Source organism: Galeopterus variegatus, unplaced genomic scaffold, assembly GCF_000696425.1.
Source record: "Galeopterus variegatus unplaced genomic scaffold, G_variegatus-3.0.2 Scaffold9514, whole genome shotgun sequence".
NCBI classification, from domain to species: domain Eukaryota; kingdom Metazoa; phylum Chordata; class Mammalia; order Dermoptera; family Cynocephalidae; genus Galeopterus; species Galeopterus variegatus.
The window spans coordinates 1-18,815 of NW_007735625.1; the positions used below are offsets into that span (position 1 = coordinate 1).

The following is an 18,815-nucleotide window of genomic DNA, read 5'->3' on the forward strand; positions in this document are numbered from 1 at the left end:
TTGTGTTATTTTAAAGCAATTTCGGATATACAATTTAATCTGTAAATATTTCGGCATTGATTGCATAAATAAATAAATAAATAAATAAATAAATAAATAAATAAATAATAATGTAAATAACTATAATGCCGTTTTAAGCCCACAACAGCCTTAACTTGTGTTATTTTAAAGCAATTTCGGATATACAATTTAATCTGTAAATATTTCGGCATTGATCGCATAAATAAATAAATATAAATAAATAAATAAATAAATAAATAAATAAATAATAATGTAAATAACTATAATGCCGTTTTAAGCCCACAACAGCCTTAACAGTAATTCCTCAATATCATAAAATACCATTATTGCACCTAGAATAGTTTAGCTCAGTTTGCTTATCTCTAAATGGTGCATAAAAGTCAACATTTTTGTGAAATGAATGAGGAAGATCTATAGATTTTATTTGTAATAAAAGATTAGATCTTTCCTAATGCCATTAAGAAATGCCATTCTCTGTGGGAACTATCTGTACTTTCTGCGCAATTTCTCTGTAAACCTAAACTCCTATAAAAATAAAGTGTATTACTTAGGGAAAAAAAGAAGGAAAAAAAAAGAAATACCCATTATCTCAAAATCTGAAATAAATGAAAATCTGTTTGTTTAGGGTTTTTTTTTTTAATGACTTATAAAGTTTATTTTTCTCATCTTAGAACTTCAGAGCTAGGCAGGTTCGTAGAAATAATATAATCTAGTTTGCAAACTTTTAAAAACTATAACCTGTGGTAAGAAAACTAGAGTTTCACTAATGGTTCTTGGCCCACAATTTGAAAAATATTGTTCTAATCCAATTGCTTCATTATGTAGATGAGGAAACAGCTTTAGAGAAGAACATGTCATGCTCAAGGTGACCCAGAGAATTCATGTGAGAATGGGGACTGAAACTTCTAACTTTCAGTTAGTGGGGGGCTAGGGATCAGACAGCCCAGATTCAAGTCCTGGCTCTGCACTCATGGGCTTAAGCAAGTTATTTTTGTCTCTTTCTTGATTTACAAAATGAGGACAATTATATCATCTGCCTCAAAGCATTAGGATGATTAAATAAAATGGGTAAACTCCTGAGCACCATGACTGGCATGTATTTGTTTTTATAAATTATTATTGTATGTTCATTATAACAGAAAGGTACCAGAATACTTGTAAAGTCCATTGGCTTTTACCAAGAAAACCGCAAGAGAAACAAATCTCGACTATTTGGATTGAAACATCTTACTCTATTATACTTACTCTTCAAACCCTAAAACACAGAATAGTTATACTTTGTTTTGAGAATTTTGTTATGTGCTTGGAACAATTCTTGAGATTTAAGACCAAAAATTCATCAGGATTAAGAATAAATGTTACTTCCCTGGTATATTTTGAAAAATGGTAATATAATTGCTTGTATTTTTCTTCTAGGAAAATATTTAGGATTAACTTTAATTGGGGATCTTTGTGGGTGATCTTCCCTAAACACATGATAAAAATTAGTACCTATAATATAAGAAGTCAAATTATAGAGTGAGACTATGAAATTGAATGCAACCACAAGAAATAAGAAACAAGCCACAATATGTGGACATATTAAACTTCTCCTGGTAGAATAGACCATATTCTTGAAGTGAAATTAGGAGGAAGGAAAGGTGTTTGAAAATAGCCTTAACCCAAGAGAAAGAGATGAATAGGGGGCACAGTAGTGATATTTAATGGAAAAATTATTCTAGAGGCTTACATATTCTCTTGTTCCTTATGATATAGATGCCTTACTAGAGGAACTAGAACGCTCCACCCTCCAGGACAGTGGTGAATATTCCAACCCAGCTCCTCTTTTCCTGGATCAGCATTCCGGAAAGGAGAGTAACCTTGCTGAGACTTCAAAGATCCTGTCCGTTCAGGATAATGTAAGTCCCTTGCCAGTAACTTTTCATTTATTGTAATATCTTGAATATAGATGTTTGAGTGCATTTCTAAAAATGAATTGTACCAAACATAAAATGATACAAAAAGAGAATCACATATCCAAAAGAGGGAAAAAATAATCCCTCGATGTTAAAGATGATTGTTTTTGAAGACAGGAGAATTGAGAAAATCATTACAGAAGACTAAACCTTTGAGAACTAATATTTTTCTAATAAGGGCATGATAACAGGCAGAGTGTTGCCCACTTCACTTGGGATATTCCAATTTTACTGTCTGGGCATCAGAGATGCATGTTGCAGTTGGACTGGAATGGAACTCAGTAAGGCCAGAGATCACTTCCGGGAAAGCCAAATGGCAGCTCAGAAAGGTTTTCTCAGGGTGACTTTTCAGGGTCACTACTTTTCTGGTCTTATTTTCTGCTGAGTAGATTAGGAAATTCAATTATTACTGTTCCCAGAGATGATGACAATGTAGAAAACCAAATCAAGCTAACTAAACTCACAAGAGATGATGTATAAGAAAAACCCAGAAGTCCAATTTATTAATTTGTGGTTACACTTCAAACTGTCAGGTAGAACAGATATTACTATTTGCTAATATATTTATTATCTTCCTATGGATAAATCTATGTGAACCTACATTATAATTAGAAGGTTGCTTGCTGGGAATGTAATTAGTATAAGAAGAATTAAGTAGATGCCCTTTGTATCTGTCGTTTTTGTACTGTGACATTCTGATTCATCCTTGTACACTCTACGGAATAAACAGTAGCAAAGACCTGAAATTTGAGCTGGTGGGTAGTTTCCCTCCCTAAATGTTTTTCCTTCCAGACACATACACGCAGTTTTAAGGATACTCATTTATCTCTCTACTAGAGAGCTATCATCTTTGTTCTCACTGTAAGATTATAGTCATAGGCTCCTGTGTCCCCAGGCAATCAGTTCTCAACATAGCAGCAGGGTGATCCTTTAAAACTTAAGTCAGACCATGTCATTCTTCTACTCAAAACTCCTCAATGACTTTCCATCTCATTTGGAGTAAAAGCCACATTCTTTATGCTGACCTTTGTCGGGTAACCATATGTCCTGGTTTACCTAGAAGAGGCCTGAGTTTATGCTTGTTTTTCTGACATCCTATTGACTTTACATTTTACTCCAGATTTTCAATTATTTTTTTGAAGTTTTATTATTAGCATTTGTGTTAAAGTAAGCCAGCGTGGCTTAACAGACCTCTCCTTGGCCCTTCTGGCGTCTTCCGTGGTCTCATCTGGCAGTACATAAGACAAATATGCAATGAACAGAGCTCTCACTTACTATAACTAAATACAAAAGATGACTAATGACAACTCATCTCTTTTCCTGATCCTGTTCAGACAAAACCTAACTAGGAGCAGCCTTTCTAGGATAATATGTGGGGTGCTGGCTGTTCAAACTAAGAGCTCAAGCACGAGCGGTCAGAGACAGCTATCTCCTCTGGTCTTTCGTGGTGTCAGGAAAATTGTTGAGGCTTTTTTCCCTTCTGGCCACTTGGTGTACCACCACTCATGGCCTGCCATGGTCCATGTGGTAGCCTGTGAGATGCATAGAGACTCCTCAGGGTCAGTAAGAAATATGAGAACTTGTGGCTTAATGTCAAACAAATTATGTTTAGGAAATGCAGGCTAAGCATTCTTGCCATAGAGTATAGTGTAATCTGAATGTTCTTGTTCAAGCACTTTTGCTTTTATTTGTATGTGTAAAGCTCTAACCACTTGTTTTATTATTTGGTAATACTTTTTAATTTTACAATAAACCCTTTCAGCAGTTAGCTCAAACCAAAACCAAACCTAAAAGTGCATGTTAATTTTGAAGAAGCATTGTCATCTTCTTCAAAAGTTAATAAAATAATGTGCCTGAAGATGACAATTCAGCATGTGCCTGAAGATGACAATTCAGCATGTCATTGTGAAGCTCACCTTTTCATTTGTGTAGAATGATTTTTCTAAATTAAAGTTGCTCATTTTCAATTCCAAGTTTTCTTGTGCCTGCAAGTGAAGTGAACTGGTGATGATTAATGAGTTGATTCTTTTTGCAAACCATCAAATCATGTCAGTTTTATTTCAGTGTTATCAAAGCCCTCAATTGGAAAATTTACTTCCAAAATTTCATTTTTTTTAATCTAATGCAAAGGATCAAAATAAAACATTTGGAAGTTCATTCTTTGGTCAAAAAAATGAAATATCTGACATTGTTAATGCCATTGTAAATTTAACTTAAAAGCTCAGTAGTGAAGATAAAATGTATTTTGTGGTGAGAATATGAATATAAATGTTGGTGGAGCATAGCATTGTGGTAAAAACAATGTTCTTACCAATTTCAAAACCTATGGAGCAGAAATGTACTTGGAATTGGTTGTGATGTGCACAAAATTTGTGACTGCATCCAAACAAGCTGTAGTATTCTACCAATCAAATTAGAAACTGTAATTGTCAAAATTATAAATACTATATATATATACAGAGAGTATATAAGTAACTGATCTGCAAAACTTTTGTGACAGAAGATGATATCAAAAACAGTAGTCTCCCTTTATCCATGGTTTCACTTTTCATGGTTTCAGTTACCTGTGGTCAACTGCAGTCTGAAACTATGAAATGAAAAATTCCAGAAAAAAAACAATTCATAAGTTTTCAATTGCATGCTGTTCTGAGTGGCATGATGAAATCTCACACCATCCTGCTTTGTGCTACCTTGGACGTGAATCATTCCATTATCCAGTGTATCCACACTGTGCATGCTACCCACCTGTTAGTCACTTAGTAGCCTTCTCAGTTATCAGATTGACTATCATGGTCACATAACCCTTATTTTAACTTAATGACCCCAAAGGACAAGAGTAGTGATGTTGTCATAATTGTTTTACTTTATTGCTAGTTATTGTTAATCTCTTACTGAGTCTAATTTATAAATTAAATTTATTCATAGGTATGTATGTGTAGGAAAAAACAGTATAATACAAAGAAAGATTTCAGCATGGCTGTATGTATTTTCTCTCTGTGTTGCCTATCATTAATTGAATTTTGAAAATTCCTGGGCTTCCCAAAAACCACTTTGTAAAGCAACCCACATTTAGGTTGCATTATGTGCAAAATCAGTTGGAAATCTTTAATCAAATTATTAAATGAATGTAGCATGAAAAATTCAGCTTTTGAAGCTTTTAGCAAGTTACAATTATGTAAAATAAAGCTTGCAAAAAGGAAGAAGCTCAAATTTCTCCCTACAAAAGCTGGAGAGAAATTGAACAAATCAAAATATGAGAGCCCATACGATTAAATTACCTAACTTGAAAATCGTGCTTTGGAAAATCTTGACTTTGATGGATTTTGACTCCTAATTTTAATTGGATAAATTTATATTCTCCACCAGAATGTAATGAAATTATGTAAGTCTGTGATTTGCAGTGTCTATACTTGGTGAAATGTTAAAAAGAATCAAAAATAGAGACAAGTTGTAAATTTTGTCTTGTAATATTATTAAAGAAAGGTGCTCTGCATGGAGGCAAAAAGACAGTATACTTTGGTAACTTTGCCTCTTTGTCCCTTTAGCTTAAGTGTTGTAATGGCTTCTTGCCACAGCTAATCTCTGGGTTACCTCAATGTCTTCCGTTTTGATTCTTAGCTCTGCCGTCACCTGTGTAATCAAGTTTCTGGATTAAATTCTTCCTGCTTACTCACAGTGGTTTGTGTTTTCCTGACTGGACTTTGACTGATATTCTTCCCATTACTGAAAGATTCTTGCTGTGTAGGCCTATGTGGAGAATGATATAAAATCCAGGAGACCTAGTAAATACTGCTGTACCGTACATATAAAAAATAAAATTGAGAATATCTTCCATTTAGCAGAATTTTCTCTGAAATTATAGGTTCATTGGTAGCTATAGAGGGAGTATTTTCTCAGTTAAAAATGATACATATAGTTGTCTACAGAGAAGCATCAATTAAAAGCATCAGCAATTCAATTCTATGAAAATAATACCACCATATTGAAAAAAACCCACATTTTTCAGAAAAATTTCCATATCACAATGTTAGAGACAGCAATGGCTAAGTAACCAATTAAAGTACGTGAATATATATCAAGAATAATTATTTACTTGTGCTATTGTTAAATGTTCAAATAATCATAGAGGTTTTTAAATTATTTGTTTTAATGTTCATAGTTATGTGTCATTTAAAAATATTATAGAAATTTTTATTTTGAAAATAAATTTTGAATAGAATTACTTTATACGTCCATCAGTTTAATAAAACCAAATTTTGGCCAATAAATACATATTTCAATAACTACATAATATGAATTATTTTTAGAATCCCCTTTCATTCTGAAAAGTGTCCCAGTTTGAACAGTAAATTATATGGTCACCCTATCTGCATGATCTGGCTCCTTTGACTCTCTGCCCCTGTCTCCCTGGTTCACTCTGCTCAGGCCGCACTGGCCTCCTTGTTGTTCCACAGATGCTCCTGGGTGTTTTCCCTGCTGTTCCTTCTCCTGAATTGTGTCACCCCAGATATCTGCTTACTTTCTTCACCTCCTGTAAGTCAGGCGTCCTCTTCTGAGTGAGTCCTTTCCCAATCAATATGTCTATAATTGCCATTTCTCCTTTACATCCCACCTTCCACCTCTTGCTGAATTTTACATATTAATTTGTTTATTATCTTTTTCTCACCCCCAGAATGTAAGCTCCAGGGTAGACACATTTTATTGATTGTTTTGTTTTGTTTTCTGACCACTACACCCCAGGCCCTGGCATATGACAGGCACTCAATAAAATTTGTTCAATAAATACATGAGTTACTGACCAATCACCCTTTAGATTCACACTTATTTCTTTTCCTGTGTCAAGTTTAACTGTGTTATAATCTCCCCCCAGGTAGGGTCCTGTCTAGTTAAAGGGGCTTTGCTCTGACCCATTTTGTTTGCTTTATGGTTTAGGTTTTTTGTTTTTTTGGTTTTTTTTGTTTGTTTTGTTTTTTTTGCAGCTGGCTGGTAAGTGGTTCCAAACCTTTGACCTTGGTGTTACCAACACCACGCTCTCCCAAGTGAACTAACCAGCCAGCCTGCTTTATGGTTTCTATCTGAGGATGTTCTGCTTCTCCTTTTCAGTGCTTTCTAGGCAGGGAGGGGCTGCAAGTATTTGTTCACATGCCGACTGCTCTGCTTAGAATTTGGCCATTCTCTGCGGGATGGCTGATAGTACCTCTGTCTTATGAAAGGATATCTCACAGATATGCTAGTTATCAGTCTCTTCTAGAAGCTAAAAGCATCCTCTATCTTTAGGTGTTGATAAGCATCAACATTCTAATAACAGAAATTCATTTTTTGTTCTTCTCCATCACTCACATGTCTTAGGTGCAGCTCGTGTATACTACCAATATCCAGGAGCCCAATGTCTACAGGTATTTTTTTTATTACATATATTTAAAAATGAAAGTTACTAGGTAATTGTTATCAATCTTTGTGTAGTAATTTACTTTGCAAGTGTTTGTTATTAGAACTTCTACACTCTCCTCCTTTTTCCAGTCTTTGAGCAGAGCTTGTGCTAAGCTGTCTTGGCAACTTCTCACAGTGCCTGGCTTCCACTATTTCCTTTACCACCTGAAAATAGTCTCAGAAAGGCCACAGATGTTTTGGCACAGCTGTTCCAGACATCATGCTCCAGGTCACCAGACAGAAAACACACCTGAAGAAACTTACGTGAGATTTCAAAACATCAAAGCTAGGATCGGTGTAAATTAAGATGGTGGGTCTCTAATGAGTATATACTTCTTTCCATATTTGCTCAAAATTTATTTATTGGGTGGAGGCATTTTCTTTTAATAAAAGTTACATATTGAGACAGATTCACTCACTAAATAATTTCTTCTAGCCAGAGCAGAATTGACAGTCTGAAAAAATAAAAAGGTCACTTTTCTTGTTCTCTCTTCAGTTATAGCTTGCAATTTTTAACATCATACATCTTTCTGGGAAACAAACTAACAGGCTTAAAGTACAGACAGTAAAGACTCCTCCTGGTGAAGAGTAGTACACCGCACCTTATTTGGTTTCAGAATTGCAACCAGTAGTGACACAGATGAGACAACAACAGGGGAAGGACTGTGCTACAAGAAGTTTTTTTAAAACTTCCCACTTGAGGGCTCTTGCTACTGTGGTGGAAGTGAGGCCAATTTATTAATACAAATTGCCAGTTCCAAGAAGTTGCAGGATGAACATTCCTCCTAGTCCTCTTGCTCTCCATGCCGCCACCAGCCCCCACTGCACTGATTAAAAGAATCAAAACAAAGCAAAACAACAACAACAAAACAGAACCTGGTAAACAATAGGTTCTCAGTAAATATTTGTTTTTTGGTTTTTGTTTTTTTTTTTCCTTTTTTTGTGTCCGGCAACGGATCGCAACCCTCAGTGTCGTGCCCGTACCGGACCGGGACCGGCAACAGGATCACAACCCTCGGTGTTGTGTAGGCAACGGGATCACAACCCTCGGTGTTGTGTCCGCACCTCGCTCAGCCAGTGAGCGGGAACCTGTCTGTATGTGGGATCCGAACCATCGGTGGGAGCGCCGCCGCACTCCCAAGCGGCGCACTGTAGCAGTGCGCCACCGGGCCGGCCCAAATATTTGTTTTTTTAAATCTAGGAAACCAAGTCTTCAGTAGAAATACAAGTGAACACAAGAACATATAACATGAAAACTGGACCAACCAACAGCCATTTTCTGGTGTATCTGGCATTGTGGTCAATAGATAACACACTGATACTAACTTACTGACACTCCCTTCCCTGCACATAGTATGGGTCTCTGGCCTATTTCCAATCACTTCCCCCACTCTTGTCTTACTATGCATCCCAGGGGAGCTGACCCTTGCACAGGATCCAGGGTTAGTTGACTCTCATTAGCTTCAACCAATGGGAGGCGTTGTGGAGAGACTGGAGGGAAAAAGTACAGAAATCCAGGGCATTCCCCACCCTCTAGTCACTCTTTTTCCACAGGTCTCTGTCAGCAGTTGTCTTTCTTTTATGGCTTTAGCTGAAGCATGACAGGTTTGCTTTGGTTCCAGCTTCTGCCCATTGACCTGGGCCCCTGGACTTTGGTAACTTTGCCTCTTTGTCCCTTTAGCTTAAGTGTTGTAATGGCTTCTTGCCACAGCTAATCTCTGGGTTACCTCAATGTCTTCCGTTTTGATTCTTAGCTCTGCCGTCACCTGTGTAATCAAGTTTCTGGATTAAATTCTTCCTGCTTACTCACAGTGGTTTGTGTTTTCCTGACTGGACTTTGACTGATATTCTTCCCATTACTGAAAGATTCTTGCTGTGTAGGCCTATGTGGAGAATGATATAAAATCCAGGAGACCTAGTAAATATGTAATAGACTGATACTAATCCCCGAGGCTGGCATAACTCAGAGCTGGCAAGGCTAGCGTGTTCAGATAGAATATTAGACTCAGAAGTTATATTCCTGCATTCTGTTTCCACCACTTGCTCTGACTTGCTTAAATGAACTGAACATTGCTTTCAATATACGTTGAAGGTATATTCAATTATGGCTGTGAATATAGCTGTGAAATAATATTTCTAATATAGTTATATATCAATAGCAATATGAGTGGTACTTTAGAAGTGTGGCTTTATTCAGAGGCTGCTCTATACCTGGTAGTTGGGGGAGAATGGCCTGTCAGCTACATGTCCAGCACTTTCCTTTGTCCACTTGAGAACAATGATTATTTTTTGAGATGAACAGTGAGAAATAGAGGCAAAAGGCAGAGAGACCTTGTTCAGATTTTTAGTCTAGTACCCATTTATTTATTTTTTTTATTTTAAAGAAATATTTATTTATTTAATTCGTTGAAACATAATTGATTGTACATGTCTGTGGGGTACAGTGTTCAATATCAATAGCTGTGTGCAATATAGTACCCATTTTTTAAATACTCTGTCCCTGGCTTTAGAGTCACGTCTAAGGGGTTAATAGCTAAAATTGCATTTTCTGGCACTTTGTGTGTGGCTTAACATTTATTTGAGTTTCAATGTGTTAGTATGTTTTTTTTTCCCCTCTATAGTGAGATCCAAGAGCGAAAGGAATCCCCACCACCTCCTAAAACCTCAGCAGCCACTCAACTGGATGAGCTCATGGCTCATCTGAGTGAAATGCAGGCCAAGGTGAGTATAGTCATATGATAAAGCCTCCAGGGCCCACAGAGGCACCAGTTTGTCTTTGTGGAACTCAACTCTTCATTCTTCCCCTTAGGAATTCTTTTAATTGTCATTCATTTTTCCAGACTAAATTCATTCATTCATTCATTCATTTATTTTTATTGGTTATGAATATTCATGAGACACAAGGCTGATTGTCCCCCCTCTTGCCCTAGATGTGATAGCCAGATTCATACTGGCAGTATGCACATTACCACAAATTGCGATTATACTCCGTGTCCCCCAACCAATTATCCCCAACCTCCCTACCCCTACCCATTTCCCCCACTCCTCTTTGCATCTCTAGGTATGTTCTCTCCCTCTGTAAGTCCAGCACACCACTGTGGTCTTTCTTTCCTTCCTTCTCTCTCTCTTAGCCCCCACTTATGAGTGAGTACATGTGGTATTTATCCCTCTGTGCTTATTTCACTCAACAGAAGTTTCTTCAAACTCATCCATGTTGTTACAAATGGGAGAATTTCATTCTTTTTTATGGCAGAGTAGTATTCCATGGTGTATATATTACCACAGTTTCCTTATCCAATCATCCATTGATGGACATTCAGGCTGGTTCCATATCTTGGCTATTGTAAACAGAGCTGCAGTGAATATGGGAGTGCAGGTGTCCCTTCAGCCTGATGATTTCCATTCCTCTGGACATATACCCAGAAGTAGGACTGCTGGATTGTATGGAAGATCTATCTGTAGTTGTTTGAGAAACCTCCATACTGTTTTCCATAGTGGTTGTACTAATTTGCAGTTCCACCAACAGTGCAGGAGTTTTCCCTTCTCTTCACACCCTCGCCAGCATTTTTTATTCACCATCTTTTTGATTATAGCCAGACCTCCATACTGTTTTCCATAGTGGTTGTACTAATTTGCAGTTCCACCAACAGTGCAGGAGTGTTCCCTTCTCTTCACACCCTCGCCAGCATTTTTTATTCACCATCTTTTTGATTATAGCCATTCCAGCTGGGATGAGGTGATATCTCAATGTAGTTTTAATTTGCATTTCCCTGATGACTAGTAATGTTGAGCATTTTTTCATGTACCTCTTGGCCAATTGTATGTCTTCCTTTGAATAATGCCAGACTAAATTTAATTCAATGGATTAACCCAACTTTGTGCTATGTGTTATTTGGACACAAAAGATGATGCGATACAGGCCCTGATCTCAAGAAGATTGGAGTGTTCTTGGTAAAATGAGGCATAAGCATCTGTAACATTTACAGAATCGAAGACAGGTAGTTTGCCAAAATATGTGGAGCAAACATTAGGAGTATAGAGAGGTTATGGGGATTTTACCAGAGAGATGGGGATGGGACTTCGGATGGACTCTGAAGAATGGGTAGGGTTTGGACATAAAGAGATTGGAGGAGAGGTCTTTTTAGTTGGATTAAGCCCTGAGGGCATAGGCGTCTAAGGCCTAATGAAGTGGGAGGACTGTTAAAGATGTCTGGCTGAGCAGGACAGAGGAGAAGACCTATGGGCAAACTGAGACAGAGCAAGGGAGATCAAAGTGTGGTTCTGACAGTAGAAGGACGAGGAGGCCCAAGCCCATATTGGGATAAAATATGCTTCCTGTTCTAGCTTCTAGAGGCTAGTGGTAATCTCATATGGCCTGGCAGGAAACAAAATCAGGTAAGTGGGCTTAAGTATTTATTAAGGGAAATATAATCTAGAATTCTTAAAACAGAGAATCCAACCATTCTAAATCTGTTTGGAGGACTTGGTATACATTCACAAAGTGACTATGAAATAATTTTAAGGCAGTACATAAAAATGTGTATGATTGGGCAGGGCAGGGACTCACCCTGGGACTCCCAATGTCCCGCACAGTGCCAGGCACATAGTGAGTAACACATATTTATTAGAGGGAGAAATGAAAAAACATCACAAACAAGTTTTCTTTAATGGCTAGTGTTCTTTGATGGGTCGACGTCAGCAATAAAACTGGGTGGATTTGTTCATTGTGCTTCATATCTGAAAATACTAGAAAAAATTTGCCTTAGGAGATCTAATTGTGTTGTGTTTTCTAAGAGATTTAGTATGTGTCTTGATTTATTTATATCTTTTAAAAAATCTGTTTATTTTTTCAATAAGCCATACATTAACGTTGTACGAAAATTAAAAGTACAAAAAAGTTTATACTGAACTGTTTCCCTATCAGCTGTCTCTCCCAGCCATCCAGTTCTGCCCGCTGGAGGTAGTTAGTATTTCTTGTTTCTTATATGTCTGTTCAGAAATATTCTGGAACATAAAAGCAAAGAGATATACATGTACAATATAAATATAGATATATTGACTTATTTTTCTTAGTTATTTTTCATACTTAATATCAGTCACTCTTTCAAGCCTTTCAAATGTTAACCTTTTGAACACTAACCTCTTGAATATTAACTAACATTATCTAATGGAGAAGGAAGGAAATCTGTCAGATGATCAAAGTCTCATGAAAGGAAATGAGCATTTGATTGCTGAGATAATGTGCGGTTATTCCAGGCAGTAAAAATAGAATAAGTAGAGGCCTGAAAGCAGACAGTAACAAATGGTATCTAGGAGACTGTAAAGAGCCTGGCTTGCCTTGAACAAGGAGGCCTTTGAGTCCATAACAAAAGATGAGATTGGAAAGGTAAAGTGAGGCAATAGATGGGAGACTTTGAACGTTTGTCTGATGAGAGCAAATTTGATGTGGAGGCAATGGACAGCCATTGTAGTTTTCTGATCAACAAAGTATTAGGTAGATGGTGGGAGTAGCTCAATTAGAAAGGAGTAGAGAGAGCCAGAATCAGGACATGAGGTGATGAGAGATAAGATACGCATCTTTTTTTGTAATTTGAGCATCTTACTTTGGATGATTTACAATAATCATTTTGATGTTTTGCTTAAATAAATTCGATCTGTCAGCAAGTCTTATCTGACCATTTCTCACCACCGTCTCTCCTAACACTGGTCTAAGTCATTATATAATAGTCTCCCTGCATCCACTCTTGCTTGTCAACACTTAATTCTCTGCTCTGCTACCACAGGGATATTATAAACCAGATGCCTTCACTCTCATGCTTGAAAGTCCTCAGTGGCTCCCATCATCCTAGAATAAAACCCAAGCTTTCACCATGAGGGTCCTGTGTGATCTTTGCCTCTCTCCATCTTCTTCTCCTGCTATGCTAACTCTTACTCCCCACTCACCTTTTTTTACTTTTCTTCTAATGTGCCAAATTGTTTCCTTCTTCAGGGCCTTCTTTCCCTCTGGTATTCTTTTCCCACAAATGTCAATATTTCTGGGCCCCTAAGTATCACTCAAATATCTGCTTAAATATCACTTCCTCAGAGGTGATTTCTGTAATCATCCTCACCTAAATTAATTCTTCCTCACCATCCCACCCTCTGTCACTTCTATCTCCATGTATAACATAACTTTTATCTACCTGACATTATGACATATATTTATTTGTTTAATTGTTTATTTTCTATCACCCATAAACTGCAAATTCCATGAGGGCAGAGACTTGGTTTATCTTGTACATTGCTTTATTCCAAGTGCCCAGAGCATTGATTGGTACAAATTAGGGGTTAGACAAATATTGCAGAATAAATGAACAAAAGGAAGATGTGATTAATTGTTCACCTGGGGTCACCATAAGAGCTAGAAAGGGTATAATCATGCACTCAATTTTCTACAGTAAGAAATGGAAGATTAGTCAGATTACATTCAGACTGAGAAGCTTAAAATGAAACAGAGGTGAAAGCATTATTGGTGTTAAAATGTTAGGGAAGATTAGTCAGATTACATTCAGACTGAGAAGCTTAAAATGAAACAGAGGTGAAAGCATTTTTATTGGTGTTAAAATGTTAAATTCCTTCAGTGCCTTAGAGAAAGGTTAGGGAATGACTAAGCAATCAGTCAGCAGAGGTGAGTTGTGTAGAAAATAAATGAATACATTTTTAAAAAAATGTCAATGAGGATAAAAGCCCATGAGGCTGATTCTCTCCATGGTTCTTTCCTTGTACTAGGTTGCAGTGAAAGCAGATGCTGGCAAGAAACACTTACCAGACAAGCAGGATCACAAGGCATCCCTGGACTCAATGCTTGGGGGTTTGGAACAGGAACTGCAGGACCTTGGGATTGCCACAGTACCCAAGGGCCACTGTGCTTCCTGCCAGAAGCCAATTGCTGGGAAGGTGGGACTGCCTGAGATGTTGGTCCTACAGCCATCTGTGTCTGCCTGTCTGTCTGTCTCTGTCCCACCAAGGACTGCTTTTTCTCCTTATATTCTAAGACATTTTAGTAATGGTTAATAATTACTGATCATTTACAGTGCTCTGGGCACTGAGCTCAGTGCTTTACAAGTATTCCCTCAATTAATAGTCACACTAGCCCTTCATGGAGACTCTATTATCATTTCCTTTGTAAAGATAAGGAAACTGAGGGCTCAAAGACACTAACTGACATGCCCAGTGTCTAGTAAGAGGCAGAGGTAAGATTTGAAACCAAGAGAATCTGACTCCCGAGTTTGAGTCCTTAACCATTTTTCTGGACTGCCTTTACTGAGATGAACTTTCTCATTGCTCCCTCTGTTCAAACATTCCCAGTCTAAATTGATTACAGTTTTCAGCTGAACTCAACTACAGATCACATGTGGAAGCTCCTGTTGTACATCATCCTTCATCACAGTCACGATAAATGGCTTTGAGGCCTGACTGTGCATGGGGCATGAAATCGGGTGTGTAGCCCAGGGGAATAAAAACCATTTGGCCTTTTCCTTTTCCAGGGGTCCCTTCCATGCCAAGGCTGTGCTCTGTGTTGTTTCTACCACCCTCTGGGAGAGTAGAGTGGTGACGAACATTTACAAGCTTTTATCAGAGTGAACAGTCAGGAAAGTGGGCAGCCTTTTACTGTCCATAAAGCACAGACAGCAGACCGTCTTAGGTGGAACCTAGGTCTAGGCCTTTTATGTAACTATAGGGGATGTTGTTGGCAACCTATAGACTCTACAGCACTCAACTGGGCTTTCAAGTCAGGCTTTGTGTCATCCCCCAGGTTATCCATGCTCTGGGACAATCGTGGCATCCAGAGCACTTTGTCTGTACTCACTGCAAAGAGGAGATTGGCTCCAGCCCCTTCTTTGAGCGGAGTGGCTTGGCCTACTGCCCCAAGGACTACCACCACCTGTTTTCTCCACGTTGTGCCTACTGTGCTGCTCCCATCCAGGATGTGAGTAAATCTCTGCCCTGCCCCATCTTACATGTAGCTTTTAATCACTCATTTAGAACTGGGGTCATGTTTTACAGCTCTGCGGCATTCGAATATCTCTTTGTGTGTTCCTTTTCCAGAAAGTGCTGACGGCAATGAACCAGACCTGGCACCCAGAGCACTTCTTCTGCTCTCACTGTGGAGAGGTGTTTGGTACAGAAGGTACGACTTGGGAGGCTGCATCCCAAATCCAAGGGAGTATTATGGGAAGACCAGCAGTGCTCTTCCTTATAGCTGTGGCCCAGTGGCCATTGCAGTCCTAGTTTCTACCACTACCGTCTCAGTGCCTATTTCAGTGCCAGATGTCATCCCTTCCTACCTTTCTCTTACAGTTACAATTTTCATTTAAATTTACTTTTTTATTTATTGGTATGTAGGGATTTTTTTAATTGAAAAATAATTGATTATACATATTTGTGGGGTACAGAGTTGAATATCAATACCTGTGTACAGTGTGTGATTATCAAATTAAGATAATTAGAATGTTCTTCATTACAAAACATAATAATTCCTTGTATCTATTAACCAATTTCTCACTAACCCTCCATCCTCCTCCCCACTTCCCACCTCTAATAACCACAGTTCTGTTCTCTCCTTCGGAAAAGTCAACATATTATCATGATCTTCCTTCCTTCCCTGCCTCCCTCTCTCCTTTCTTCCCTCCTTCCTCCTTCCCTCCCTCCCTCCCTCTCCCTCCCTTTTTCTTTCTTTCTTTCACTCCCATTTATGAGTGAGGACATGCTGTATTTCTTTTTCTGTGTCTGGCTTGTTTCATTTAACATAATTTCCTGCAAGCTCATCCATGTTGCTGCAAAAGGCAGAGTTTCATTCTTTTTTATGGCTAAGTAGTATTCCATTGTGTATATATACCACATTTTCCTTATCCAGTCATCTGTTGATGGACATTTAGGTTGGTTCTATATCTTAGCTATTGTAAATAGAGCTGTGATAAACATGGGAGTTCAGGTATCCCGTCAACGTGATGATTTCCATTCCTTTGGGTATACACCCAGTAGTGGGATTTCTGGGACCTGTAGTTGTTTGAGAAACTTCCATACTGTTTTCCATAATGACCGTAATAATTTACAGTCCCACCAACAGTGTAGAGGTTTTCCTCTTTCTCCACATCCTCACCAGCATCTGTTATTCTCTGTCTTTGTGATAGTAGCCAGTCTAGATAGATGACGTCTCAGTGTGGTTTTGATTTGCACCCTGATAATTAGTGATGTTGAGCATTTTTTCATATACTCGTTGGCCATTCTCTTCTTTTGAGAATGTCTATTCAACTCCTTTGCCTATTTTTAAATTGGGTTATTTTTTTATTTTACTGTGTAGTTGTTTGAGTTCCTTGTATATTCTGTATGTTAATCCCTTGTCAGATATATAATTTGCAAATATTTTCTCCCATTCCGTAGGTTGTCTTTTTACTCTGTCAATTGTTTCCTTTGCTGTGCAGAAGCTTTTTAGTTTGATATAATCACATTTTTTCCCCCTTCTGTTGCCCGTGCCTTTGAGATCTTATTCATAAAATTTTTGCCCAGTCTTACATCCTGAAGTGTTTCCCTTATGTTTTCTTCTAGGATTTTTATAGTTTCAGGTCTTATATTCAAGTCTTTAATCCATTTTGTGTTGATTTTGGTATATGGTGAGATGTATGGGTCTAGTTTCATTCTTCTACACATGGACATACAGTTTACCTGGCATCATTTGCTGAATAGGCTGTCCTTTCCCCCATGTGTGTTCTTAGTGCCTTTGTTGAATATCAGTTAGCTATAAGTACATGGGTTGATTTCTGGGTTCTCTGTTCTGTTGCATGGGTCTGTGTGCCTGTTTCTACGCCAGTACCATGCTATTGTGTAGTTTTCAGTGGCGATCTTTCACCTTCTTGGTTAATTTTATTCCTAGGTATTTTGTTTTTTTGGTGACTGTTGCTTCTACGCAAGTACCATGCTATTGTGTAGTTTTCAGTGTAGCGATCTTTCACCTTCTTGGTTAATTTTATTCCTAGGTATTTTGTTTTTTTGGTGACTGTTGTAAATGGGCTTGCTTTCGTGATTTCTTTTTCTGCTAGTTGTTAGAGTATAAAAACGCTACTCATTTTTACATGTTGATATTGTATCCTGCAACTTTACTGAAATCATTTATCAGCTCTAGGAGTTTTTTTGTAGAGTTTATAGGTTTTTCTATATGTAGGGTCAAGTCATCTGCAAACAGGGACAGTTTGACTTCATCTTCTCCTATTTGGATTCCCTTTATTTCTTTCTCTTGCCTGATTGCTCTAGCTAATACTTCCAATACTGTGTTGAATAGGAGTGGTGAGAGTGGACATCCTTGTCTTGTTCTTGTTCTGGATGATGTCGAAGGTGAGTTTATCAGATATGGCTTTTATTGTGTTGAAATACTTTCCTCCTACACCAAATTTGTTGAGGGTCTTTATCATGAAGGGTTGCTGGATTTTGTCAAATGCTTTTTCTGCATCTGTGGAGATAATGATATGATTTTTGTCCTTGCCTTTGTTGACGTGATGTATCACATTTATTGATCTGCATATGTTGAACCATCTTTTCATCCCTGGGGTGTATCCCACTTGATCATGATGTATTATAATCTTTTTGATGTGCTGTTGTGTTCTGTTTGCTAATATTTTGTTAAAGATTTTTGTGTCTATGTTCATTAAGGATATTGGCCTGTAGCATTCTTTTTGTCTTGTTTCTTTTTCTGATTTGGGTATCAGGGTGATGCTTGCCTCGTAGAATGAGTTTGAGAGACTGGCCTCCATTTTAATTTTTTGGAATAGTTTGAAAAGGATTGGTATTAATTCTTTTTAAAGGTTTGGCAGAATTCAGCTATGAAGCCGTCTGGTCCTGGGCTTTTGTTTTGTTGGGAGAGTGCTGATTACTGCTACAATTCTGTTGCTTGTTATTGGTCTGTTCAGGTTTTATATTTCTTCTTGGTTCAGTCTTGGTAGTTTGTATGTGTCCAAAACTTCATCAGTTTCCTCCATGTTATCCAATTTATTGGCATATAGTTGTTCATAATAGTCTCTAATGATTCTTTGTATTTCTGTGGTATTGGTTGTAATGTCTCCTTTTTCATTTCTGGTTTTTGTTATTTTAGTCTACTCTCTTTTTTTTCCTTTCTTAATTTTTATTTATTTTTTAAAAAATTTTATTTTGTCGATATACAATGTGGTTGATTATTGTGGCCCATTACCGAAAACTTCCTCCCTCCTCCCTCTCCCCACTCCCACCCAACAATGTCCTTTCTGTTTGCTTGTCGTATCAACTTCAAGGAATTGTAGTTGTTATGTCTTCTTCCTACCCACCCCCTGGTTTTCTTTTGTGTGTATGTGTGTGTGTGTGTGTGTGTGTGTGTGTGTGTGTGTGTGTGTGTGTGTGTGT

At 37.8% G+C, this 18,815-nt stretch overlaps 1 protein-coding gene across 1 annotated transcript in view; it reads left to right on the forward strand.

Annotated features, from left to right (window-relative positions):
• Positions 1-1,742: 1,742 nt before the first annotated feature.
• LPXN (leupaxin) overlaps positions 1,743-18,815 on the forward strand; it is a gene marked incomplete at its 5' end in the record, with an annotated part of 37,179 nt that continues 20,106 nt past the window's right edge. Inside the window, 6 exons of the mRNA XM_008593673.1 lie at positions 1,743-1,934; positions 7,326-7,372; positions 10,028-10,127; positions 14,175-14,342; positions 15,202-15,375; positions 15,495-15,576. Of these exons, the coding sequence (XP_008591895.1) occupies positions 1,743-1,934; positions 7,326-7,372; positions 10,028-10,127; positions 14,175-14,342; positions 15,202-15,375; positions 15,495-15,576 (763 nt within the window). The remainder of the gene's footprint in view (positions 1,935-7,325; positions 7,373-10,027; positions 10,128-14,174; positions 14,343-15,201; positions 15,376-15,494; positions 15,577-18,815) is intronic.